The sequence below is a fragment of the Piliocolobus tephrosceles genome, chromosome 16 (genome assembly GCF_002776525.5).
Source record: "Piliocolobus tephrosceles isolate RC106 chromosome 16, ASM277652v3, whole genome shotgun sequence".
Taxonomy (NCBI): Eukaryota; Metazoa; Chordata; class Mammalia; order Primates; family Cercopithecidae; genus Piliocolobus; species Piliocolobus tephrosceles.
The window spans coordinates 72,843,745-72,868,297 of record NC_045449.1 but is presented as its reverse complement, the minus strand read 5'-3'; the positions used below and the strand labels follow the sequence as shown (position 1 = coordinate 72,868,297).

Below are 24,553 nucleotides of genomic sequence, written 5' to 3'. Positions count from 1 at the left end.
GGTGGGCCCAGGAGGACCCAGAGATCCCCCGCCCTCCAGGGAGCAAGTCTCTGGTACTGTGCCTAGCAGACTTGCCTCTCCCAGTGTAGCTGGCTTCAGTGGCCCCAGGCTCTTCAGCCAAGGCCCAGGAACCCACCAAGAGGTCCCTCAGTGCCCTGAAGATGCCCTGTGTCACCCTGCTGGGGTGCGAGGAGGTGGGGCCTGAGCTGGGACACCCTCTGCATAAGGACAGTGAGAAGCCAGGCCTGAGCCCAGAGAAGTGACCCAGAATCGCTGTTGGCCATGACCCCAGAGCGCCCCCTACACTGGCCCGAGACCACCAAGTCAGAGGCAGGTCCTCACCCTTCCTGTTGCCATGACAGCCCAACTTCTTTCTCCCCAAGGAATATAGAGGGAAAGGAAACGAGACTTAGCTATTTCTTTTTGTTTTTCCTTATTTTTTTTTTCTTTTTGCTTTTTCCCCTCTTCCAAAAGACGGTACTGATTGGCTGTTTTTCATCTTTGATGTTGCAGGCTAGCCTCTGCCGAGGAGGGTACAGCCGCTTCACCCCCTACTAGCAAGAGACCCAGCCCCTAACAGCATTCACACTGACTGTCTATTACACACCAAACCCAACAGCCCAAAACCAGGCACAGCCACCAGAAGACAGGGCGCCCTCCCGGCCAGCGCCACGCACGGCCGGCCCTCTGCGCCTCTAAAATCCATAGATTTTTCTCTGCAGCCACTTGGTCTCCCTACTCCACCTGTGCTGGTGTGTGTGTCTTTGACCCTGGTTTTTCCTGTATGTCTGAAACTGTGATTTCCTATTTTGACTTTGTTGATGTTGTACTACCCGAGCCATTGCAGGTACGGTACGCACACCGTGGGGTCCAGGCTGGGCCAGGAGACCAGGCAGCCCCCGACCCAGGAGTAGCGGTAGTGCCCTATGAGGGCAAGAGCCACGTTTCCTGGCCTCCTGGGCTGCACAGAACGACAGAAACGCCCGGCAGGGCCTCCCCCAAAGCCACCCCGCCAGCCCCGTGCCACGGCCCTTGTATCCAGCACCCTGATGTAGGGAGGGAGGGGCTCCGGGCACCCAGTGTGGGTCTCCCCGGCCTGAGGGTGCTCCCGCGGGCTTTCACCCAGCCAACCACAGGAGTAGCCACACCTCTCCTTGCCCCATTCAGCTGAAGCTAATATTTTTAATTAAATTTTATTGATGATATTTCTTGCCGACTAGTCACAAGCATGTCGCGTAGTGTGCAAACTGCCGTGGTCACGCCAGTCTCCGCGACTCCTTAACATGGCTGCAGCAAAAAATGGAAATGTGGAAAGGCGTGTCCTGGCGCCCCCTCAAGGCGCCCCTTAGCACCGCAGGGCCAAGGCCAGGCCAGCCTTGCAGGGGGGTTGTCCTAGAGGCACAGCCTACTTTCCCTGTCCCCAAGCTCGGAAATGTCTTTATTGGGGTATATTCCGGAAGGAGGGGTCCTCAGCAGGAGAGCCGATGAGGGGCAGAATGCACCCTTCCTCAGGCCCTCCCCTGAGCACAGGCCAGTCAGCCCCCTCCCTGCATTAGGGAGACTGCGGGCAGGGCATTGCGGCCTGCGGGCCGCTCCTTCCTCAGCCCTGGGACTGGCCAGCCCGGCGCGTGGCGCTTCTGGGGAGACGCTGGCTGGGACCTCAGTTGAGCAGAGCCCTGGGCAGCTGCTGGCCTGCCTGGGAAAAGCCAGCCAAGACAGGCACAGTCCTTTCCTGGGGCTGGCCTGGGGCATACACATCTGCACCTCCATGACAGGGAAAAGTAGCCTCAGGTTCTGAGTGTGCCACGGCTGGGCTCCTGGGGCTAGAAAGCCAGCTGGAGGGTATGGGTTCCCCACCACCAGGCCCTCGCCGTGGGAGGCCCAGCTCCCCCACCTCCCATGGCCAGACCATCACCCTCTGCTGTCTCATCCAGGCCACCTCGAGGCCTGTGTTGGCCCAGCCTCTCCACTCACTCTGCCCTGCTCAGCTCTGTCTCCTCCTCATGGCCCCAGGTGTCTCTTCCCATCCCGGGCTGCCTGGGCCTCAGCCTGGCGTCCACCCACACTCACCCCTGGAAGATGAGGGTGCTGGAAGCTGTGGGGCAGGTGTGGCGGCGCCAGGACTCTAGGCCAGGGGCCCCATGCCACGCGGTCCTGTCGCCCTCACACCTGCTGCACCTCCCCCTGAAGCTGCAAGTCCTGCCTTTCTGTTTCTGTTGTAGTGAAACCTTCCACCGTTTCCTTCTCGGACCATGAAGGGCAAAAACAAAAAAACAAAAAAAATCACAAAACAAAAAAAACAAAAAAAGATGTTAAGATCCAAGCAACAAAAAAAAACCAACCAAACCAAGAGGCATCCAACCAAGTCCAAGTCCCGCGTCCTGGCCACACGCCCGCACCGAGGGAGCAGGGAGCACGCCGGCAGGGGCGCCGAGGAGCGGCCCCGGGACTGGACGGCCCCACCGCGTCCTGGCCGGCAGCGCAGTGGGAACACGCCCCTCCGTCTCAGGCAGTGGGGGAGTTGGAGGGGAAGGGGCCTCCCCTGCGGGGCCCGTGAGGGGCTCTGTTTTCCATCCAGTCTTCCTTTCCCAGCCCCCAACTCCCAAGGCAGTGTGGAGCCCAGCGGCGGCAGAGCAGTCCCGGGGCCTGAGCAGGGAGGTGCTGCTAGCAAGACTCGATCTTTGTGGCCAGCTGTGCCGGGGGTTCGGCGGGGCTGGGGGGTGCGGGCAGCTTTCATCCCAGGGGCTCCACTGGGCCCCGTCACCCTCGTGTCGCGTCCCCTGCGTCCCACCTCCCTCATGCCCGGCAGTCCCGCCCGTGCCCCCAGCCTGGCGAGGAAGCCGTCCAACAGTAGCCCCAGGACCAACTCCCAACAGGAAGGGCTGATGTGGCTCCAGGACTCAGGGGCGCTCCACGGGAGGACGAAGGAAGTCCAGCCAGCCAGGAGCCACTCCTCACACCTCCGAGTGTGGCCAAGTGGGCCCTGAGGCCAAGGACTTGCTCTTCCTGGCCGTCTCTCCCTTTCTGGAGGTGGCCCGGGGCCTGTGCACACCAAGGCTGACTTCATGCTGCCTACTGGGACCCAGCCCTCCCTGCCGCTCCCCTGCGAGCCCAGTCCACCGTGGGCGGCCGGGAACGGGCCAGTGCCCGGCCGCGCCTCAAGGTTGGGAGTCTCAGTGGCTGTGGGCCTGGACGGGCACAGCCAGAGCAGAGGCCCATGGGAAGGGCAAGGGATGGGGAAGCCTGGGCCGGCCCCTTCCCTGCTCCCAAGGCAGGTGTCCAGGTGGCGGGAGCAGCCAAGCTCACCTGGTGGGAGGAACAGAGCAGGTGGCAGGGAGGAGCTCCTGGCAAGGCAGGGAGCACTGAAGTAGGGAAGCAGCAAAAAATACAGGCTCCTGACGTGACTCCACTGTCTCATGAAACGTCAAAAATTTAAAAATACACCTCACTTTCTATTCAGCATCAGCTACTGAAGCTATCGAAATGGAATTCTCCTTTTCTATTCCCGTTGTACATAGCCCCATGCCCTGCCTCTGGCTTTGTCCTCTGTACAGAGTCCCCGTCCCCTCTGCTGTTCCGGACCCTTTTCTTGCAGCAGCTCAACCCCCTGACTCAGATCCCCAGGACTGCAGCCGAGCCCCGGGCTTCCTTTCTTACCATTCTGTATGCTTCCAAGGTGTGACCATTCCAACTAACAGTATTATTAAGATGATTAATAAAGATTTCTTTCTTCAAACCAGGACAACTCTGTATGCTGTGGCAGCTCCCGGGCATGGTGGGTGGAGGGCATAGCAGCCCAGGCTGCAGGATCGGGGCCAGGATGGGATGCAGCCCTGCCTTGGCCTGGAGCCAGGTGGCAGTGGCGTCAGAAGGCCCTTCTAGGCAAAAGACTCCAGTCCCAATCCTAGAGTCCAGGCTGGTCCTCTGCATCCTGCCCCAGGACGGGCTGGGTGGGTGGCAGCTCATGGCGGATCTGTGCTGCCTGGCCTGCCTCTTGGACTCAGGTCGAGGCCAGCCCTGGTCCCTTCTTTCCTGGTTACAGCGTGCGCTGGACACAGCGTGACCTCAGAGCAGAATGCACCTCAGAAGGCAGAAGGCTTAAACCTGGTGACCACACAGCTGTGCTTGGTCGACCCAAGGCAAGAAAGAGCACGGAGCTAGGAGGGTTGGGGGGACATGGCACAGAGGCAAAGGTGGCTGGTGCTCCAGCCAGTTCTGCACCCCTAGTGTAGCCCGAGCTGGGGACCGTGAGGAGCCATGTTGCTTCAAGGTAAACCCACTTCGCCAGCCTGTCACCCCTCCTGGAAGGTGGCCAGGAGCTAAAGCACAGCTGCAAAGGGTCAGCTGAGGAGGGGACGGGAAGATGAGTGGCAGAACCTGAACCCAGAGCTCAGACGCCTGGGGCTGGAGCCAGGGCTGCACAGGGAGCCAGCATCCAGCGCTGGGCTGGTGCTGCCTGTGCTCCACCACACCAGGACTCGACGGCACTTTTCACAATGTCAGACCATTTATTTCAGAGCAGTTAAACCCAGCAGAGGGGCACAGGCCTAAGCGCTGGCATATTAATTTTCCCGCATGCGAGCCCTGCACGGCGGTGGGGCTGGGGAGCCGGGGCGGTGCGATTCTGCCACACGCCACGCTCTGCTAGGCCCCCTTCCTCCTAATTGCCTGCTCACCAGACTGTGAGAAAATAATTGCCACTATAAATTTTCCCTCCTCTGCATAAAATATTCGGGGGAGCCAGCACTTAAAAAATAGACTTCATGAAAGACGAGCGCCAAGGCATGGATGCTGCACCCCCCCACAACCCTCATTGCAGAGGACACGGGCCAGGAGCCCCTTCCTGGTTCCCCCTAGTTCCAAATGAGAGAGAAAGGCTTAAAGAACTCCCGGGAATGGTCACAGCTGAAAAAAGTCGAGTGAGTGGCTCCAGGCGGCAGCAGCTTGTGTTCACCTGCCCTCCACCCAGGACAGTCCCCGGGGTGGCTCCAGGCTGCCGGGGGGTCAGCAGAGGAAGCCTCCTGCCCCATATCCTTGGCAAACTCACATGAGACAGGAAAGAATGTTCCTAATTAGGCAAGAGCATAGAACTCCTAATCCCAGGACTCCCTACTTGGCATGAGTACCCAGGCAGGCAGGGAAGATGGAGAAAGGTGGATTTCAGCCCCTGGAAGGAGCCTCAGCTCAGAGCGGCTGCTGAGCACCCAGCCTTGCCCTCCTCCGGACATGGGAACGGGTGTGGCTACGCTGCCACCTGGTGGCCTCTTCCCTCACTGCAGGGTGAAATGATGTGGCTGCCAGCCCTTAGGTGTGGGCTCCAGCTGGGGTCACAGAGCATCCCAGCCCTCAGCACTGCCCAACATCAAGGGAACCCCCACCACTGGCCCTATGTGGCCTGGGGGTGAGAGACGCCCCAAAAGCAAGGAACCTCAGGCCATTGACACCGTGGGAGGACCACAACAGACCCCACCTAGACCAGCTGCAGTATGACCCAAGGCTGTGGGGTCCAGACACCACACCAGGAAGCCTCCCAGGCAGCCGAGGCATAGCAGAGGCTGTGCAGCTGCAGAGGCCTGGGCAGAGGGGAGGAGACGGCGAGCAGAAAGAGCAGGAAAGACAGAAGAAGGGGCCTGTGGTGAAGACCCTACCTCCCTCAATCCCCCACGCACCTGCTGACTCCTGCTCAAGGGGTAAGCCTGGAGGTCTCCCCGGTGCTTGGACGAGGCTGAGAAGGGAGGACGTGAAGGAACAGAGTAGTTGGAAAAGCCCCCACGGGTCCTGCAGCTCCTGCACGCAGGCTGGGGCTGGGCTGGCGTGGGGGGCAGGTACTGCTTCCTGCCTGGACTGACCTGCTACCCGAGCCTGAAGGGCAGCTTGTCCAGAGCCCACAGCCTCTCGCTGGGCAGAGGAAGGGCCACAGCGCAGACTGCCTCAGAGCCACTTCCCCGCACGCCCACAGCCCGGAAAAAACGCAGCAGAGCCAGGGGCTGCTGAAAATGCTCTGGAGATGACCTCACACGCAGCAGCGCAGTAAATTGCCAACACCAGGAAACACGCAGCAGCTGGGGCTGGCCCACGTGGAGGCACGAAGCTGGCGCCAGCTGGCCCAGAATGCCCAATCCTCAGGGAAGGGGGCCCTTCCCACCGCGGGGAGGGTTCTCCGGGGCATCCTCTCCCGCCATCCCGCAGGCAGCCCCACCCCAGGAGCTGCTGTAGCTCGTCCGCATCCTCAGAAATGTCTTGGGGCCTGCTCCAAAGCCTACCTGCCACAATCTAAGAGCCTTTCTAATAGTTTCATCTGCAGGAAAGAAAATGTCATTCTCAGCATCAGCATCTTGCAGCCTGTTAGGAAATACTCTTTATGGAATTTTCTCTTCTCAACTTCTTTCCCTCCTTTCATTTTCACCTGGGAACCATGTACCGTGGGGAGAGACAAGGCAGAAAAAGAGGGCCCGCCACTCGCCTCGCAGTAACCAACGCTGCGATCCCACTGCTTGGTTTCCTGTTTCCACCGCCCCCGGCCAGAAAACCACAGCATTCAGCCAGGGGTCTTCCGCCCTAGCCCCAGGACCGGGGTCTCGCCGCCACTGCTGGCACTTAGCAGGTCCAGTGCAGGCCAGGAGCAGAGAGCCGGGAAGAGGCCTCACCCAGAGGCCAGGAGACCACCCGGCTTTAGCATCCACTCATGCGGGGGCTGAATAAAGCAGAGCCGCCCTGCCCCACTCGGCCTGAGGTACCCGGAACCCTTCCTTCGGGACAGGCTCCACCAGAAACTCCACGCGACGATCCTGACCAGGCTCGGCGGCTTCCACCAGCAGGTCCACTATCCGGTACTGGGTGGCAAAAGCCAACCCCAGGAACGTGGGCATCTCTGGCCTCGGCAGCTCCCTGCCCGGAGAGCCATCACTCGTCCCTCCCCAGTAGTGGATTCGGAAGCAACGGACTTGTGAGAGGAGGAAGGACCAGTGCAGGGTGCAGCTGAGCTGGAGCAGAGCAGGGGGCCCCTCCCGCTCAGAGGTGGCCGGCTGCCAGTGGACCTGAGAGATGGTGACGGTCTCCACCTGGGGCAGAGGGGCCAGCAGGCTGGCAGCGTCCACCACCTGGCAGGGGAGAAGGCTCAGCACGGTCGGACGCCCAGGGGCAGGGAGAGGGCGCGCCCACCCACACATTTCCCCTCCCTGACTCCTCCACCCCAGTTCCCCACAGAACCTGAGAAGGGAGCGGCCTGGGGTAGCCTCCACCCCCACTCCAGCTGGACAAACGGCCAGCCCAGCCTGAGCCCCTCTGGGAAGCATTACCTGGATCTCTCCAAGCCGACAGGTGAAGCTCTCCTCCTCCCGACTACCTGGCGGCCGTGAGAAGCAAACGAGGAGGTCTAGCAGCAGGCACCCACGCAGGCTCACCTCGTAGCAGCTGCGGGCGAAAGGGCTGATCACAGGCCGGGCTCAGCCCAGCGGCTCCAGGGTGAGCTGTCCAGAGGCCCCAAGCCACAGCAGAAGGGAGATCCGTCCCAGGGTCGGTGGGGACCCTAGGCTGACCGCAGGGCTCCCAGCAGCTGTCCTGGGCTTCCGTCTCAGAGCTGCCCAAAACCTGGAGACCAGCCCAGGGCCCCTCCATCCCTCCAGCTCTGGGGTTTCCCAACAGAGACTTGAGTGGGGAGAGGGACGTGAGGAAGGAGAGGGACTTACTGCTGGACCCAGCCCCTGCTCAGCTGCCGGCCACAGCGGCCCACCCATCTGGCCAGCTTTGTAGGGGGCACCCGGAGGGGTCGGAGGCTGTGTCTTGAGCTTGTTTCTGCTGGAGACAGACACGGGACTTGCAAAGGGAGAATCTCAAAGGAAAAGGCACTGAGAAGGACGCCAAGGGAGCCCCAGGAGTGCAGAGAAGACCGCCAGGTTAGGCCAGAGGCTCACAGGTCCGGAGAAGCCACCAGGAAGGACTCCAGAGGAGCTCGGTGACTGAAACGCACGTCTGCGGCCAGCCACGCTCTCACTCATCCCGGCGTCTTCCAGCCCGCTGTCTCCCCCTCCCCGTGTACTCGCCCCTCTCCTCGCCATGGCCAGCAGCAAGCCTGTGTGCAGCTCAGGTCTCTGGAAGGGGCCCACGTCCACCCTGCACAGGAGCCTCAGCTGCCGACGAGGCCACAGGGCAGAGGGTGTGGCTGAGAAGTGAATCCTCCCTGTCCAGGCCTCAACCACAAGCTGCCCTGACTCCAGCAAAGGTGGGATTTACCCCGCACTGTCCACACCAGCTCCTCCCCACACCCCAGGAGCCTCTCCACACTTCTCTCCGCTGAGCTCTCCCCGCCGGGCAGAGGCAGGCCTGGGCCCCATTGCCTCACCGTTCAACACTGAGATGCCACCAATGTGGCAGCTGCTGGCATCCCCTGTGGTTAGCTCTAAAGCAACCGTGACGTCCGTGGGCCCCTCAAGCTTATACACCATGGACAGGAAAATCTTGGGTGGCACTGGGGCCTGCAGGGAAAATAACCTGGGGAGGAGGGTCCTGTGGTGAGTGCCACAGAGAGACCACTGAGAAATCGAACCCAGCTCCAAATTGCGTCCGCCAGCCCCTCCCTCCAGGAACAGAGGACGTGGGTGCCAAACACTCCCACATCATGCTCCTGTCCAGGGCCAGGGGACAAGCCCTACCCCAAGGCCAGATTCTTTTGTGGGCTGAAACATCTCAGTTCTGAAATACCATATGGGATTCCCTCATATGGGGCATCTAAAGTATCCAAACTCACAAATGCAGAATAAAGGGGTGGCTTTGGGAGGCTGGGGGAGGATGGGGGGCCTAACGTGCAATGGGGAGAGTCGAGTCCTCCGAGATGACACAGTTCTAGGGATCTGTCACGTAGCAACGTACGCAGAATAACACCCCTGCACTGTTCACTTCAACATGGTCAAGATGGTCAATTTCACGTTAATGCATTTTTTACCACAATTTTAAAAAACCAATCTGGGTCTGTCCTCTGTCCTCATTCTGGCCTCCACTGCCCCATCTGTCCAGTTCCACGGCCACCACGTGTGATGGGAGAAGCTGGTGGACCCACCGTCCCCCATCACTCACCCACCTCACGGCCACATTTCCAACCTCCGGTGGGATCACACCCCGGACGAGCAGGGAGCTGCCTCCGTGCCAGGCATCCTCCAGGCAGCAGTGCGTCTTCACCCAGCCCCGGCCATCCTCTCCCAGCCTGTGTTCCCCAAACAAGGGCTGGATCTCCTGGGCACTCAGGTGGTACCAGGGCCCCACTGCCTCCTCCTGAAAAGGGCAGAACAGGGGCACTCAGCAGAGGCCAACAGAGCAAGTGTGCCCGGAGCAGAAGGGAAGGGCAAGACCACCACTGTGCCTGCTGGCAAGTCCCAGGCTCCTCCCACAGCTGAGGCCAGAGAACGGACACGGAGGGAAGACGCCCACCCACCTGGCCGTAGCAGACCCTCCGTGCACCCATGCCCAGGCAGAAGGACGTGACGAAAGGCAAGGAGCAGATGCTATGTGTGGGCAGATAGCGCTCCAGCCGGCCCCAGAACCTGCCAGAGACATGGGGGTAACAGCTCGGTCTGGAGAAAGGGAGGGAGCCTCTCAGTGTCCCTCAAACTTGCTGGTGGAAACTCGAGGCCGTCCTGCACCCTCCAAGACAGGACTTCTGGGAGGACTGCAGCCTCCCTGGCTACGGATATGCTGCAAACAGAAGTCTGCAGGAAGCAGTCGCGGGGTTTGGTCCCTGCCTAGAAGCAGCCAGCATGCTGGTTTCTTCCCCCATCATCCTCCCTTAACCACCGCCCCCCTTAGGAAGGGTCACTAAAGAGCACAAACGTGTCCTATCAGAGAAACCAGAAACGGCTCCCTCCCATCAGCCTGCACTAAGCCCCCAGGATGGCGGGACTCACTTGTCCTGGTTCTGGAAGAAATCCTTCTTCTCCAGACACTCGTACACCCAGCCGGGGGCAAACAGAGCCACGGAGAACCCATGCTTTCGGATCAGCTCCAACGACTGAGGAGACAGAGGGGGACGCTGGGCACATCAGGACCACAGAGTCCAGCCAGGCTCCTGGACACCAGTGATGTGGGGTGGGGGCTCTCAGGACAGCTCGGAAACAGGAGGGGGAAGCTGTCCAACCCCTCCCTCCTAGCTGCACCTGGGGGCTGCTGCGCATCACCCCCGTCATTCCACAGGCCGACCAGAAGTGGGCGCCAGAGAGGCGGTCAGCGATGCTGCAAGGGCGGGGGCAGGAGCTGGGCGCCAACTGGCTGTGGCCGCGCGGTCCCATCGTCCTCTGGCACACCTCATTCGATTATCAAAATCATGGGCAGTAAAGAGACCCTTTAGTTATCAGATTAATTTACTCATTTAAAGCTAAATTAAGGGCTGAGAACATCCCTGGGGCTCTGGGAAGGGGCAGGGCTGACAAGCCAGAAGCACGCCAGAGGCGTGCATCCCACGCCAGGGACACCGGCCCAGTCCTGCTCCTTCCTCCGCGCTGGTATGACCTGTCTTGCCAAAAAATGCTCCCTTGCCATGACTCCTGCCACTCCCCAAATCCTGGGCGCGTCCCCCTTCCTCATCCCCGAGCCTCTGTGAGAGGCACTGCAGGCCCCTCTGCGTCTGCGCAGGCTTCCCTTGGGGGGAAGGTCAAGGAACGCAGCTGGGACAGGAGGCCTAGGCCCGCCGAGGACCAGACGGCGGGGGAACAGCACGCCTCTGTCTGGTAACACCCACACAAAAAAACATTATCCGATTGTAGAAATAGCCGGGAAAGGGGTTTCGGGGGGACACGGCTTGGCCCGGGCAGGACACCCTGTTTCTCAGTGCCACGGGGTACCCACTCTGGGAAGAACAGCTGCTGTCGTTCCTTTGAGGTGCAGAGGGGAATGGAAGGTCCATGAGGAAATGAGGTCCCAGGGGAGGCACTGGGCCACTGGCCCTTGGGCGAAAACCACCACCCACCTTGTCTGTGTCGAATCGGCCTCCGACCACGTTCCCCCGAGCAAACACATCCACGCCCACGTACACATCCGCCCGGCGCTCCCCAGCCTGCCCCAGCATCCGCTCCAAGTGCTCCTCCCGCCAGTTATAGTTGGTGAAGAAGCCGTCGCAGGAATCAAAGAAGACCCTGAGAAGCAACAAGGACCTGCTGTGAGGCCCAGGCCGAGAAGGATGGGGCCGTCCCCCGCCAACCCCGCAGTCTCAGCCCTTCCCCTCCTAATACTCAGAGGGACGGGGGGCCGCCCCACCCCACCCACAGCAGGCTTTCCCTCCTAGAGCCCGGAGGGATAGGGCCACGCCCTCCACCTGCACCGTCTCAGCCTCTGCCCTCCTAGAACTCAGAGGCACCTATGACTCACGGGCTGGGAGCTGCCTCCAGGACCTAGGACATGGCCTGTTCCCCAGGGGCAGGAAGCAACCCCAGGTGGTGACCTGAAACCCTCGCCCAGCATCCATGGTGTCTGCTGAGGCTCAGGATGTTAAGAGAACTCTTTGCCTTTTTGAGACGGAGCCTTGCTCTGTCGCTCAGGCTGGAGCGCAGTGGCACGATCTTGGCTCACTGCAAGCTCCATCTCCCAGGTTCATGCCATACTCCTGCTTCAGCCTCCCGAGTAGCTGGGACTACAGGCGCCCGCCACCATGCCCAGCTAATTTTTTGTATTTTTAGTAGAGATGGGGTTTCACTGTGTTAGCCAGGATGGTCTTGATCTCCTGACCTCGTGAACCGTCCGCCTCGGCCTCCCAAAGTGCTGGATAGGCCACCACATCTGGCCTATCTTCTCCCTCTTTTTACCCAATGCAGTCACATATGCACTGACTTCATGAGGGAGACTGCGCCCGCCCCTTGCGGCACTCGCCCCTCGCAGCACCCGCCCCCTCATGGCGCCCGTCTGCAGGCTCACCTGTTGTGCTGGTTGAGTTCGTCTTGCCATTTGAGCTGCCCACTCTGCACCACACTGTCATACCAGAGCACCAGGCCCCCCGGGACCTGCCGGTGCAGCTGTGTGGTCAGGTACCGTAGGAAAGGAGGCGTGTTCCCCACGGCGGCCAGCTGAAAGAGATGAACGAGGTGAGAGCCTCGGGGAGCCCCAGATCCGTCTATCATGAGAAGTATCCGGCGCTGACAGACAGCGGGACGCAGAGCAAACAGATCCACAGGTGAAGCTGCAGTTCTGAAAGGCCCTCCCCGCCACAGCCCCGAAAGTGGAGTCCAGCCAAACAGACGACTGTCCTTTCTTCCTGTGGCAGGAAGGACACGAACGCAGCAGTCAGGAAAAGACAGAGCGCACCGAAAGGGGAGGGTGCCCTGAGAAGGAAGCCAAACACCCAGCCCAGAGCAGAGCGTGGAAAAGGAAAGGCGGGCTCACAGACGGGGCGGGAATGTGAGAGCCGGCCAAGCACGCTTGCTGGAAACAGTCGGAGGAGATTCCGTCCCACTGCGAGTAACTAAGATTTCAGAGTTGGCACTGCCTGGGAGGCGAGAAATGGCTCTTACTGCTGCAACCTGCAGCCCAGCTGTGGGGCGAGGTGAGGCCAAGGAAGGAGAGAGGTGGAGGTGGGTGGCAACATGGCAAGGGGCGGGGAGGTGGGTGAGGGCTGGGCACTCACACTCAGAGAGTTCTCGATGTTGATCAGCCAGCCATCGAAACGAAAAAACTGCGCGATCTGGACCAGCCTGTCGGCCACTGCCTGGTATGAATGCTCGTCCCCGGCCAGGAAGGCTTCACAGAGCCTTCCCCCTTCATTCCATTCCGTGATGAAAGTCCCTGTGAGGACAGGAGAGAAACAAGCTCGGCCACGGGAATCACCTTCCCTCGACCTGCTGCTTTTCAAAGTGAGGTTCTGGAACCAGCAGCCTCAGTATCACCCGACCACTTGGTAGACATTAAAATCCCCATAGATCCACATATCCCGTGAATCAGACACTCTGCAGACGGGGACCAGCAATCCTGGTGATGGAAGCCCATCAACGACTGGGATTGAGGCTGAAGCCTGAGCAGCGCTGTTCTGACCCAGGAATCGGCGAACTGTGGCCCTCGGGCCAATGCCCGCTACTACCTGTGTTTGTAAATGCAATTTTACTGGAACACGGCCCTGCCTATTTGTTTACCTGCTGTCACTCCAGTCATCACCACAGTGACTCACTGGTCTGAAACGCTGAAAATACTGTCTGTCCTTTCCAGAAAAATCCTGCAGATGCCTGTCCTGACCCAACGAGGCGGCCCCCAGCAAGGGGCTCTGTGCACTGAGAAGCAGGCAAAGCCCGCGCCTCCTCATCACGGGGTCCCCTGGCTGGTGAGCTGAGCAGTCTGGCTGACACAGAGGTGAGTCCTTGGCTCTTACCCAGCACACAGACCCCATGCCTGTGCGCAGCGTTGGTCCAGCCCACCGGGGGGATGGTGACGCTGTGGTGGCTGAAGTACACAAAGACGTCGATGCACTGCCAGTGGTAGAAAGCGTAGGGAGTCTGCACCACCGAGCCCTGAATGAACCTGGGAAAAGAAACAGAACAGGGCTGGCCATGGCAGCTCACTCATGCCTTTATTCCCAGCACTTTGGGAGGCCAAGGCAGGTGGATCACTCAAGCCCAGGAGTTTAAGACCAGCCTGGGCAACATGGCAAAACCCCGCCTCTCCCCCCAAAAACTGGAAAACTGAGCCAGGTGTGGTGGTGCGCACCTGTAGTCCCAGCTACTTGGGGGGCTGAAGTGGGAGGATCGCTTGAGCCTGGGAGGTCAAGGCTGGAGTGAGCCCAGATTGCACCACTGCACTCCAGCCTGGGTGACAGAGGAAGACCCTGTCTCAAAATACAGAAAAAAAGAAACAGAGTCGGGTCTCAGGAAGCAGAATAAGGACACAGAGACCGAAGGGTGTCCCCAGAGATTTCTCTTTAGTTCCATTCAGTCAAGACTCCCTGGAAGCCTGCTGTGTCCAGGCCAGGTGCAGGCAGGGACAGGCAGGAACCAGCTGCCGCTCCTGCAGCCACAGGCAGAGCGTTCTGACTGGGGCATCAGGCATTTGCCATTGCACCTAATGGACCGAGCACTGCGAATCCCTGTGAGCGGATGAACAAAGGAGAGAAAGGAGGGGAAGTAGGAAGGCTCATGTCGAAGTCCCGTCTCCGGCCTCCCGCTCTATGTGGAGGGGGAGGCAGTCCCTCAGGACAGTCTCCTGGAACTCGACGGTTGGGGCTGGCAGCCGTGTGAGCTGTGCCCAAGGTTTCATCGCCTGCCTCTGTCTCTACCTTGATGGTTGGCTCTGACTCAAGCCTTCCCATCAGTCACAGGGTCCAAGAGTGTTTTGTGGACATTTAAAAGCGCCACGTGGACTCCAAGGCAGCTTTGGATGGGACATCGGCAGCTGGGGTGGGTGGGGCGTGTAACGTCTCTGTGCATCAAAGCCAGAACCCAGTGACCCAGAACAGGATCAGAGCTTAAGGGAAGAAGGTGACGAACAAAAAAACCAAGTGAGGGGGTGAGGCTGGGGGCAGGCAGCTGAAGAGGACCCCCTGCCTGCCATGCCCTGTCCCATCTACCAGCCTCCAAGTTGAGGAGGTTCAAGGAGTCAAATGATTCTACAGCTGAAAGGGACATAAGACACTGCCTAATCCAATCTTCCTTTTTTTTTTTTTTTTTTTTTTTTTTGAGACAGAGTCTCACTCTGTTGCCCAGGCTGGAGTGTAGGGGCGCAATCTTGGCTCACTGCAATCTCTGCCTCCCTGGTTCAAGCAATTCTCCTGCATTAACCCCCTAAGTAGCTGGGATGACAGGCATCTACCACCATGCCTGGCTAATTTTTCTATTTTTAGTAGGGGCAGTTTCGCCATGTTGGCCAGGCTGGTCTCAAACTCCTGACCTCAGGTGATCCCCCTGCCTTGACCTCCCAAAGTGCTGGGCCGAGCCCAGCCCAATCTTCCCTTTTTATGGATGAAACACTGGAACCTGCCTTCCTCTCGCAGTTAGTGCAGTCCCTCCAATGCCCGTCTCCTGACTCCTCGCCCAGTGCTCTTTCTACACATAGCACTCTCTCCTGCCCCTCTAGCCCCTACCCCAGCAAAGAAAAACAATCAATGTAAGGCCAGGTCCTCACCTGTCGTCCAGATACCCCCCCATCATGTCATGACACAACAAAGTCCGGGGCCTCTGGCTGCTCAGAGGGGGCTGGCGACACGCCAGGGGCTCCAGGGCCACGTTAAAGCCATCCTCCATGCGGGGTGTCCACGCCAAGAGTTCCTCCAGCGAAGACAAGTAAAAGCTGACAGGTTTGGTGGTGTCCTTGTCATAATATCTAACTGGTCCGAGGACAGAAACATTGAGCAATTAATGGAAATTATTATAGGATTAATCGAAATGTTTTGACAATAACAGAGAAAGAACATGAGAGGGAGTGGGGGCTGACCTGCCCCAAAGCCCCAGGCGTGAAGGTGGAGTCAGTATTCAGAGCCTCTGTCTCCTCACCTGGCAGGGGGTCCGGGGAAAAACTGACCACCTCTCGAAAGACTGTCTCTTCTTCATCATCTTTGATCCTAAGCAAAGAAGGAGTTGTACATTTATAAATAAAAACATAAATAGGCAAGAACACTTAGAAGCAAATGGACCAGTTTCATCTAAACACGGAGGGACAGACATTCTCTGCCTTACGTTAATATTAACTATAGAAACATTGTATAAAGCAAGGAAGTGATAGTCCTAAGGTTACCTGTATTAGCAACTAGGCCTTGGCTTCTGCAAGGACACACGTGCCAATGATTACTCCTAAGAATAAACCTTACTCTAGGCCAGAGGCAGTGGCTCACACCTGTAATCCCAACACTTTGGAAAGCCAAGGCAGGAGGATCACCTGAAGTCAGGAGTTCAAGACCAGCCTGGTCAACATGGCAAAACCCCATCTCTACTAATACAAAAATTAGTTGGGCGTGGTGGCGCACACCTGTAATCCCAGCACCTTGGGAGGTTGAGGCAGGGAGAATCACTTGAACCCAAGAGGCGAAGACTGCAGTGAGCCAGGACTGCGCCACTATACTCCAACTTGGGCAACAGAACGAGACTCCATCTCAAAAAAACAAAAAACGAAAAAACAGAATAAACCTTACCCTCTAAAGCAGCCACCTGAATACCACACTCCAAAGACCAGACATATATACTTCACAGGGTCCCCAGGATTTTCTATGGCCAAGGGGCAATATCCAAATACCAAAAGTACCAGAAAGTTTCAGGTCCTAAGACCAGAGGCCAGGCTTTCTCTATAGGCCACACTTCCCTAAGTGCCTTCCATGCTGTTCACGGATGTATGCTACAGGCGGAAAGAGTTCCTTTGGTACATTAACACGGAAAGCTCCTAAATACACGCTTTCTTTTAAAAATTGATTGATTGAGACAGAGTCTTGCTCTGTCACCCAGGCTGGAGTGAGGTGGTGAGATCTCGGCTCACTGCAACCTCCACTTCCCAGGTTCAAGTGAGTCTCCTGCCTCAGCCTCCCTAGTAGCTGGGATTACAGGTGTCTGCCACCACGCCTAATTTTGTACTTTTAGTAGAGACTGAGTTTCACCATGTTGGCCAGGCTGTTCTCAAAATCCTGAACTGAGGTGAACACCTGCGTCAGCCTCCCAAGTGCTGCGATTATAGGCATGAGCCACCATGCCTGACCTAAAAACTTATTATTATTTTAAGAGCAGTAAGAAGACACTGCAGTGGCTATTTATGGGCCACAGCACCAGCGTTGAGATTCTCTAAATCTACCAACGCCCAAGGCCACTTCTTTGCTCACTGAGCTGTCATCTGCCATCACCCCACTGCCATTCAGAGGCCTGTTGCAAAGAGTCCTCGGTAGCATCTGCCACCACCAAACACTGACCCAGGGCCTCCAGAATGACACTGGGAGACCCTGAGAACTGCAGGGGTGGGGGACAGATTCAAGCAGAGATGCCCAGAAGTTCCTCTCCACCTTCCTTTTCCCAAGCCCCCTCCCTTGTTGATGTCCTTATTATACTTCAGCCGCCCCTCCCAGGCCTTCTCAGAACAATCCCACACCAGGTCACCTTTGTCACCTGTCATTCCTCCACTAGGAGGGAAAGAGCCATCTCCACATTCCTCCTGTCCCAAAATAACTCTCCCAGCAGCCAGCCTCCATCCCATCCTCATGAGATCTGAAAAGCTCAGCAGTCTCACCGCTTTGGGTTTAGAAACAAAGCTACCGCTGCTGTTTCTGGAAGCCATGTCTGTGTTTCTAACTTTTCCCCCCACACCTACCGAGGGGGAGGTTTACTGGGCGGGCAGGTGCCCCCAAAAGGAAGGAAGCCCAGCCCAGAGGGGCATGTTCGTCCCTTTCTGTCTCTGTGCTTTGACCCTTTCTGTTCCCCCCAGTTGGATACCCTACTCCCCATTCTCCAGCTACTGAAGACTTCCTCCTCCCCAAAGACTCAGTTCTAGTGTCACCCCTGCGGAAGGCCACCCCTTCCACCAGCCGGCATCCACTGAGCCATGAGCACCGCCGCCGGGATCGTCCGCATAGACCAGCGACGTGGGAGGCAGGGGTCTGGCCGGGGCCCCAGGATTCCCGCCGGGCCCCGTGGCCACTCGAGTTTGCACCCGCATTTCTGAGATGGGCGGAGGTCAGGCACCGGGGCCAGAGGCCGCTGCCAGGCAGTGGCGCGGGGAGGGACGGACGGACGGACCCGGGCGGAGGGGCGCTGCCACCCGCTGTCCCCTGCTGTGCACGGAGCAGACACGGGTGCCGGCCCCTCGCCCCTCGGCGCGCCCGCGCGGGGGAAACTCGGGCCCCGGGGCCACGGACTCTCAGCCCCGCCGATCGGGGGTCACACGGGCCCCACAGCCCCACCTCCTCCCCGGCCGCCGCCGCCGCGGCCGCGGTTCCTGCTCCTCCTGCTCCTCCTGCAGCTGCCGCCCCCGCCGCCGCCGGGCAGCAGACCGAGTGACCGTCACCGCCGCGGCCTCCATGACACCGTCCGCGCCCGCCGAGAGCCAATCGCAGGCCCGGACCCGCCCCCTCGCCGCGCTCGGCCAATGGGAAGTGCGCAGCGCTGACGCCGCACTGGGACGGGACTCCGAGCGGACTCCGGCCAGCCGCCCCCCGGCGGGGACTTTGTAGAGGCCACAGGCCGGGGGCGGGGCCGAGGACGGGGCGGGGCTGTGAGGGGCGGGGCCTGGGCGAGTTGTGAGCCCGGGGTTCGTCGCCGTCGTTGTTGCTGTTGCCCATTATTGGCTTTGAGTCCACGGTTCTAGAAGGCTCTAGAAGGCTTCCGAAGGCCCCAATCTGCGAGTTCTCTTTTTAGCCTCACCAGCCTCCTTTGCAAGCAAATTGTGGTGTATCCCGGAGAGATTAAGCAATCTCCCAAAGGGCACAAAGTCAGCAAATGGTGGAAATGAGACTTTAACTCATGCGGCTAAGCCCTATTAAAATATAATTTTCAGACCGGGTGCCGTGGCTCCGGTCTGTGATCCCAGCACTTTGGGAGGCCAAGGCAGGAGGATCACCTGAAGTCAGGAGTTCGAGACCAGCCTGGCCAACATGGTGAAACCCCATCTCTACTAAAAATACAAAAATTAGCCGGCCGTGGTGGTGCATGCCTGTAATCCCAACTACCCAAGAGGCTGAGACTGGAGAATAGCTGGAACCCGGGAGGCAGAGCCTGCAATGAGCTGAGATGGTGCCATTGCACTCCAGCCTCAGTGGGTGACAGAGGGAGGCTCCGTCTAAAAAAAAAAAAAAGATGAAAGGTTAGTAGGTTAATATCCAGCCACATGGAAGCTGGTGTCCTATGTAGGATGCATAGTTTTCCAGTGAAACACAGATTTCTTTCTACGGCCCCACGCCTGTGCCCGACGGTAATAGTTGTTCTGCCCCTAAGCGTGCAGGATGTGGAGTGGCACCTCTGCAAGAGTGGCACTGCCCAGCGTCTTAGGCACAGAAGGAGTTCACAGAAAACATGATAGAACAGAATCCTGAGAAGCCAGAACTCAAGGCTGGGCCCCACAGGGCAAGGCAAGGCTCTCCTCCCTCCAGGCCCAAACACCCCTCCACAATTAGGAGCTTCCACTGCTGGGCTGCAGCTGCTGCCCAAGCCAAGTTGACTGGGCCTTTATTATTGTTGCAGACTTTGAACTTTATGAGGCTCCAAGCTTCCATAAATGCCGACGGTGGGAGCTATGACTAAGGTTGTTGAATATGGGCCATGGTGCAGGCCAGCCAGTTAGGCAAGAAGGATGGGCCCATCAGAAGCAGGAGACGCTGACCCATGGGGAGGACAGAGATGGCAGAGGCCTCCTCTCTGGGGCTTCAGCCCTGGGAAGCTTGCAGTGAGCGAGGGCAGTGGATCAGCAGGCTCCCTCCTGCTGTGTTCAGGGGTGCACCAGACGTGGACAGTCTTGATTTGGTGTGCATCTAACCGGGTGTTCCCAAGCCCTCACCTCCAGCTTAGCAATAAATATAGATAAACTTTTATCCTACCCAGGTTAGAACAGTTCTAAGCGATACTTTGAACAGCCCTGGGTAATGTTCAGTCTCTGGGAGAAAATATGCCCAAACCTCCCTTCTCTTCTCTCCTTTCCAAAGAGTAGGCACCTGGTCTAGAAGAGCAAGAAGGTGAAGGCTGCCCTGCATGCCCCTGAGGACAGAGAAGACTCAGATCTTGTGGCCTCCTGTTAGCCCCTGTGGCTCGTGGTCTCTCTGGGCATCAGGCCAAGACTGGAGGGGCCCTGTCTGCCTTGAGGTCCCATTGGCTCACGCTGGGGCTCTGGACCCATTTGAGGCCTGAGTAGGTCCTCTAAATCCTATCCTTCTAGGGTTTCCAGATAAAATACAGAGCAATCAGTTAAATTTGAATTTCAAATAAATGACACATGGGACATAGGACAAGCTTATATTAAAAAGTGATTGCATATTTATCTAAAATTCAAACTGAACTAGGATGCTGTCTATGCATTTGCTAAATCTGGCATCCCTACCTGTGAATCTGTACTACAGACTCAGCAGAGCCACCTGCCCTGTTACAGGGGCCCCTCTGACACCTCCCTGCAGGCTCTCAGCTGTCCTGGGCTCTGCCCACACCCATGCAGGAAGCCTGGTTGGTTTGGGACAGCTGAGCCTCGGGCCTCCCTGCCTGACCATGCTATCCCGTCAGCTTCCTGTTGCCTGTGGGGCCGCAGTGCGTGCGCTTGCCTCTTCGCCACCCCTCAGCCATGCCCAGAGCACCCAGAGTAGAGAACTAGATTCACACCTGCTTGTTCTGCCTTCCTCTGCCTCCTCCCTCATGGCCTCCGGGGCAGCCAGAAATGAGAATCAGGTGAGTGGACACCACCTGGCCCCCGGGGTTGGTTGCTGATATGCTGAAGAGTGTGGCAGGAACTAATTGTCCCCAATATTCCTTCCGAGCCTGTCCTTTAGGAAAGGAAGACCCACGTTTTTGCTGACTACATGGTAACCCAGATAAAGACAATATTCTCCAGCGGCAGCACTTACACTTGCCACGTGTACTTACGAGTAAGTTGTGGTTTATGAAACAAGAAACAAAGTGATAAGTACAATTTTGGTTGTGCCTGCAAAACAAAGGGGGCATGCCCTCCACCCTTCCTTCCTCGCTTCTGTTGGTCACCAGCTGGGTGCAAGGATGTGAAGGCAGGAACTGGAAGTCACTGGTGGAAAGGGTAGGAGGGGCCTACATCCCCAGCAGCAAGACCAGTGTTGCCCTGGGCTGCTTATGTCTGGACTTTTTTTTTTGGAGACAGAGTCTCACTCTGTCGTCCAGGCTGGAGCTCAGTGGCATGATCTTGGCACACTGCAACCTCCAGCTCCTGGGTTCAAGTGATTCTCCTGCCTCAGCCTCCCAAGTACCTGGGATTACAGGTGCCCACCACCACGCCTGGCTGATTTTTTGTATTTTTAGTGGAGACAGGGTTTCACCATGTTGGCCTGGCTGGTCTCAAACTCCCACCTCAGCCTCCTGAATAGATGTAAGTACAGGCACCCACCACCACGCCAAGCTAATTTTTTTTTTTTTTTTTTTTTTGAGATGGAGTCTTGCTCTGTCGTCAGGCTGATCTGCCCACCTCAGCCTCCCAAAGTGCTGGGATTACAGGCATGAGCCACCACTCCCGGCCAGCCCAGACTCTTAAATGAAAGAAATATCCTTCTGTCTTATTTAAGCCAGTACTATCTTGGTGTTTTTACAGTAGCTAAATCTAACTAAGATGAGTGGGGTAAATCCTGGAATTTAGACAAACCTCTGAAAACAGCAGCCTGCTTGCAAGGCTAGTATCTTCTTTTGTTATTCAAAATCTTCTTACCTTGTTCGTTGTCACTGCATTCCTTCTGCAATAAATCTCACTGGCCCTTCGTTCAGATACATGTCTCAGACCAGCTGGAGGACAAACAAAAAGCACATGTAAAACTTTCAAGGCTGGACGCGGTGACTTACGCCTGTAATTCCAGCACTTTGGGAGGCCAAGGTGAGAGAATTGATTGCTTGAGCAGACTTGGAAACCAGCTGGGTAACATGGAGAAATCCCATCTCTCCAAAAAATACAAAAAATTAGCCTGGGCCAGGCACAATGGCTCACACCTGTAATCCTAGCACTTTGGAAGGCAGAGGTGGGCGGATCACTTGAGGTCAGGAGATTGAGACCATCCTGGCCAACATGGTGAAACCTTGTCTCTACTAAAATACAAAAAAGTAGCCAGGCATGGTGGCATGCAACCGTAGTCCCAACTACTTGGAAGGCTGAGGCAGGGGATTCACCCGAACCCAAGAGGCAGAGGTTGCAGTGAGCCGCGATCATGCCACTGCACTCCAGCCTGATGACAGAGCAAGACTCTGTCTCAAAAAAAAAAAAAAATTAGCCTGGCATGGTGGTGTGCACCTGTACTCCTAGCTACTCAGGAGGCCGAGGTGGGAGGATCACTTGAGCCTGGGGAATCGAGGCTGCAGTGAACCATGATTGTGCCACTGCACTGCAGCCCAGGCAACAGATTGAGATCCTGTCTCAAAAAAAAAAAGAAAAGAAAAGAAAAGGAAGAAAGAAAAAGAACTTTTCAACTGTCACTCCCTTTCTCCTTGCTACTCAGTAAAGGCTTAATGAATGAAAGAAAGCTGTGGTTATGGCTGGCCCCTGGCTCCAGCCCCACAACTCACCTTTATACCCACTGGAGGCTGCGCCCAGGTACCTACTGAAAAGTCCTGCCTGCCTGCACACCTCCATCTGTGAACACACACTCACTCCTCAATAATACAGTGACACTATCTGGGATGCCTGCCTTGGTCATTTTCCCTCATATTATTATTGCAATTGCACAAATATTTGTTAAACAAAAATTATGGGAGCCCACTATTTTGGACTGAGCTCCTGCACTAGGCTCCAACAGACCACACCAAACCAAGATGGAGTCACTCATGCTAAACGCCACGTATCATGAAACCGAAGCCTTGAGGAAGCAGATAGTTCCCAAACAGACAAGTTTTTCCTGAAAACAGGAGATTCCAGTCTATGTAAGTCAGTGTAATAAGGAAGTCCGCTCTGCTTTAACCTTTACCAAAGAAACACAATGGTAACCAGCTGACGTTTTTCCTGTGGTTCTGTTTCCTTGTTCCCATCTCACGAAACCCGCTGTCTGCCACTGGCCAATGAAAGCTCTTACTCCATGTTGTAGAAGGGAAGCTGCCCCGATTCATGAATCTCAAATAAAAGCCAATTCGATTTATAACTAAATGTGTTATAATTTTGTCTTTTGACACATGGCATTCATTTTCTCCTTTTAAAATTTCAAAGTGTTGCAGATGGAATTCATGCTCCCTTTCATCCATCAGCCTCTTGCTTTCCATACTTCCCCCTCAATAGTCCACCCCTCAGTGTTCCACCAATATCTGCAATTTGGCCTGTATTTTTCCAGATGTTTTAAAATACTTTTCTGGGCCAGGCACAGTGGCTTACACCGGTAATCCCAGCACTTTGGGAGGCCGAGGCAGGCGAATCACTTGAGCTCAGGAGTTTGAGACCTGAGGAACACGGCAAAACCCTGTCTCTACTACAAATACAAAAAGTTAGCCAGGCATGGTAGCACATACCTATAATCCCAGCTACTGTGGAGGCTGAGGCAGGAGAATCACTTGAACCCAGGAAGCGGAGATTGCAGTGAGCTGAGATCATGCCACTGTACTCCAGCCTGGGTGACAGAGCGAGACTCTGTCTCAAAAATAAATAAAATATTTTTCTGTACATTTATAAATATTTAAAACCTACACGCTTTAAAATATGTGTATGTACCTGGAACTATATTGGGCTGTTTATGTTTTATAAAAATGGTATCATATGGCACAGGTTATTCTGCATCTTGCTTTTCACACCTAGCAGTATGTTTTAAATCAAGCCATATTGATTTATATAACTCTTAATTTGTTCATTTTGACTGCTACTTAATATGCCATCATTTCAGTGAATACTTAAATAGCAACATAGCAAACATTTGCTATTTTTTTATGTTAAAATGAGTATCTTTGTATAAACCTTTTTGGATACATATATATGTTTTTTCTTTTTAAGGTAAAAACATGCGTTACTAACAGTAGAGTATGCACACTTCCAGTTATAACAGTCACTACCAAATTTCATTCAAAATGGTTTCACCATTGACATTTTCCCCAGCACTGGATGAGTATGTATTACTCCGCAACCCTCTCAAACAGTGATGTTATCAAACTTTAAGATTTTTTTTTTTTCTCAACTGATGTGTGAACATTGAGTTTCATTGTTGTTTTAACTTTAAGTTGTACCAGTCACGGTGGTTCACGCCTGCAATCCCAGCACTTTGGGAGGCCAAGGTGGAAGGATGGCTTGAGTCCAGGAGTTTGAAACAAGCCTGGGCTGTATAATGAGACACCTGCAACTCTACAAAAATATTTAAAAATTAGCCAGGCATTGTGGCACACACCTGTATTCCCTGCTACTCTGGAAGGGCTGAGGTTAGAGGATAGCGTGAACCAGGCGAGAGGCTGCAGTGAGCTATAACCGTACCACTGCACTCCAGCCTGAGTGACCAAGCAAGGTCCTGTCTCTTAAAAAATCTGAACCAGTCAGGCATGAGAGGCTCACTCCTGCAATCTCAGCACTTTAGGAGGCCGAGGTGTGTGAATCACTTGAGACCAGGAGTTCGAGACCAGCCTGGGCAACATGGCATGGTGACATACGCCTGTAGTCCCAGCTGCTTGGGAAGCTGAAGTGGGAGGATTGCTTGAGCCCTGGAGGTTAAGGCCGCAGTGAGCCGAGACTGCAGCCACTGCACTCCAGCCTGGGCAACAGAGGGAGACCCTGTCTCAAAAAAAGAAAAAAAAAAAAAAGGAAAGAAAAAAACAACTCGACACACACACACACACAAACTTCAAGTTGCACAGCTTGTAATGTCAATTACCCCTTTGGATATGTGTTACATCTTCTGTGACAATCCCATTAAGCCCTTTGTTCATTTCAATTATGTTTTTTTCTTACTGGTGTATAGGGGTGTGTTGCATACGCCAGATACTAATATTTTGCCTTTGCTGTATATAAAGGGAGC

General features: G+C 56.2%; 2 protein-coding genes across 7 annotated transcripts in view; one reads left to right on the top strand and one right to left on the bottom strand.

Moving 5' to 3' along the window:
- RBFOX3 (RNA binding fox-1 homolog 3) overlaps positions 1-3,742 on the top strand; it is a 522,015-nt gene extending 518,273 nt beyond the window's left edge. For all 3 annotated transcript variants that reach the window (XM_031934306.1, XM_031934305.1, XM_023211645.1), the window contains one exon: positions 2,223-3,742. In XM_031934306.1, coding sequence (XP_031790166.1) covers positions 2,223-2,225 — 3 coding nt within the window. In that variant the 3' untranslated portion in view covers positions 2,226-3,742. The remainder of the gene's footprint in view (positions 1-2,222) is intronic.
- Positions 3,743-4,488: 746 nt separating this feature from the next.
- Positions 4,489-17,977, bottom strand: ENGASE (endo-beta-N-acetylglucosaminidase). Of its 4 annotated transcripts, XM_023211641.1 has the most exons (14): positions 17,831-17,977; positions 15,450-15,517; positions 15,082-15,283; positions 13,337-13,485; positions 12,602-12,759; positions 11,896-12,044; positions 10,955-11,120; positions 9,897-10,000; positions 9,428-9,536; positions 9,077-9,267; positions 8,342-8,490; positions 7,689-7,797; positions 7,299-7,413; positions 4,489-7,100 (listed from the first exon to the last, which is right to left on the bottom strand). In XM_023211641.1, the coding sequence occupies exons 1-14, from the start codon at positions 17,947-17,949 to the stop codon at positions 6,684-6,686; spliced, it is 2,205 nt and encodes a 734-aa protein (XP_023067409.1). In that variant the 5' UTR covers positions 17,950-17,977; the 3' UTR covers positions 4,489-6,683. The 4 variants fall into 4 exon arrangements, with proteins under 4 accessions (XP_023067409.1, XP_023067407.1, XP_023067408.1 ...); XM_023211639.1 differs by having other exon boundaries at positions 4,489-7,413; XM_023211640.1 differs by having other exon boundaries at positions 4,489-7,413; positions 7,689-7,794.
- Positions 17,978-24,553: the final 6,576 nt, after the last annotated feature.

Bases quoted from the DNA above. Each gene is read 5' to 3' on its own strand.
- ENGASE (XM_023211639.1), bottom strand. From the start codon at position 17,949: ATGGAGGCCGCGGCGGTGACGGTCACTCGGTCTGCTGCCCGGCGGCGG. The intron at 11,121-11,895 runs GTGAGCCTGCAG...GTTGCTTCTCAG, and splicing joins GAACTCAACCAGCACAACAG to GGTCTTCTTTGATTCCTGCG. The intron at 9,268-9,427 runs GTGGGTGGGCGT...TGCCCTTTTCAG, and splicing joins GGAGGGTCTGCTACGGCCAG to GAGGAGGCAGTGGGGCCCTG.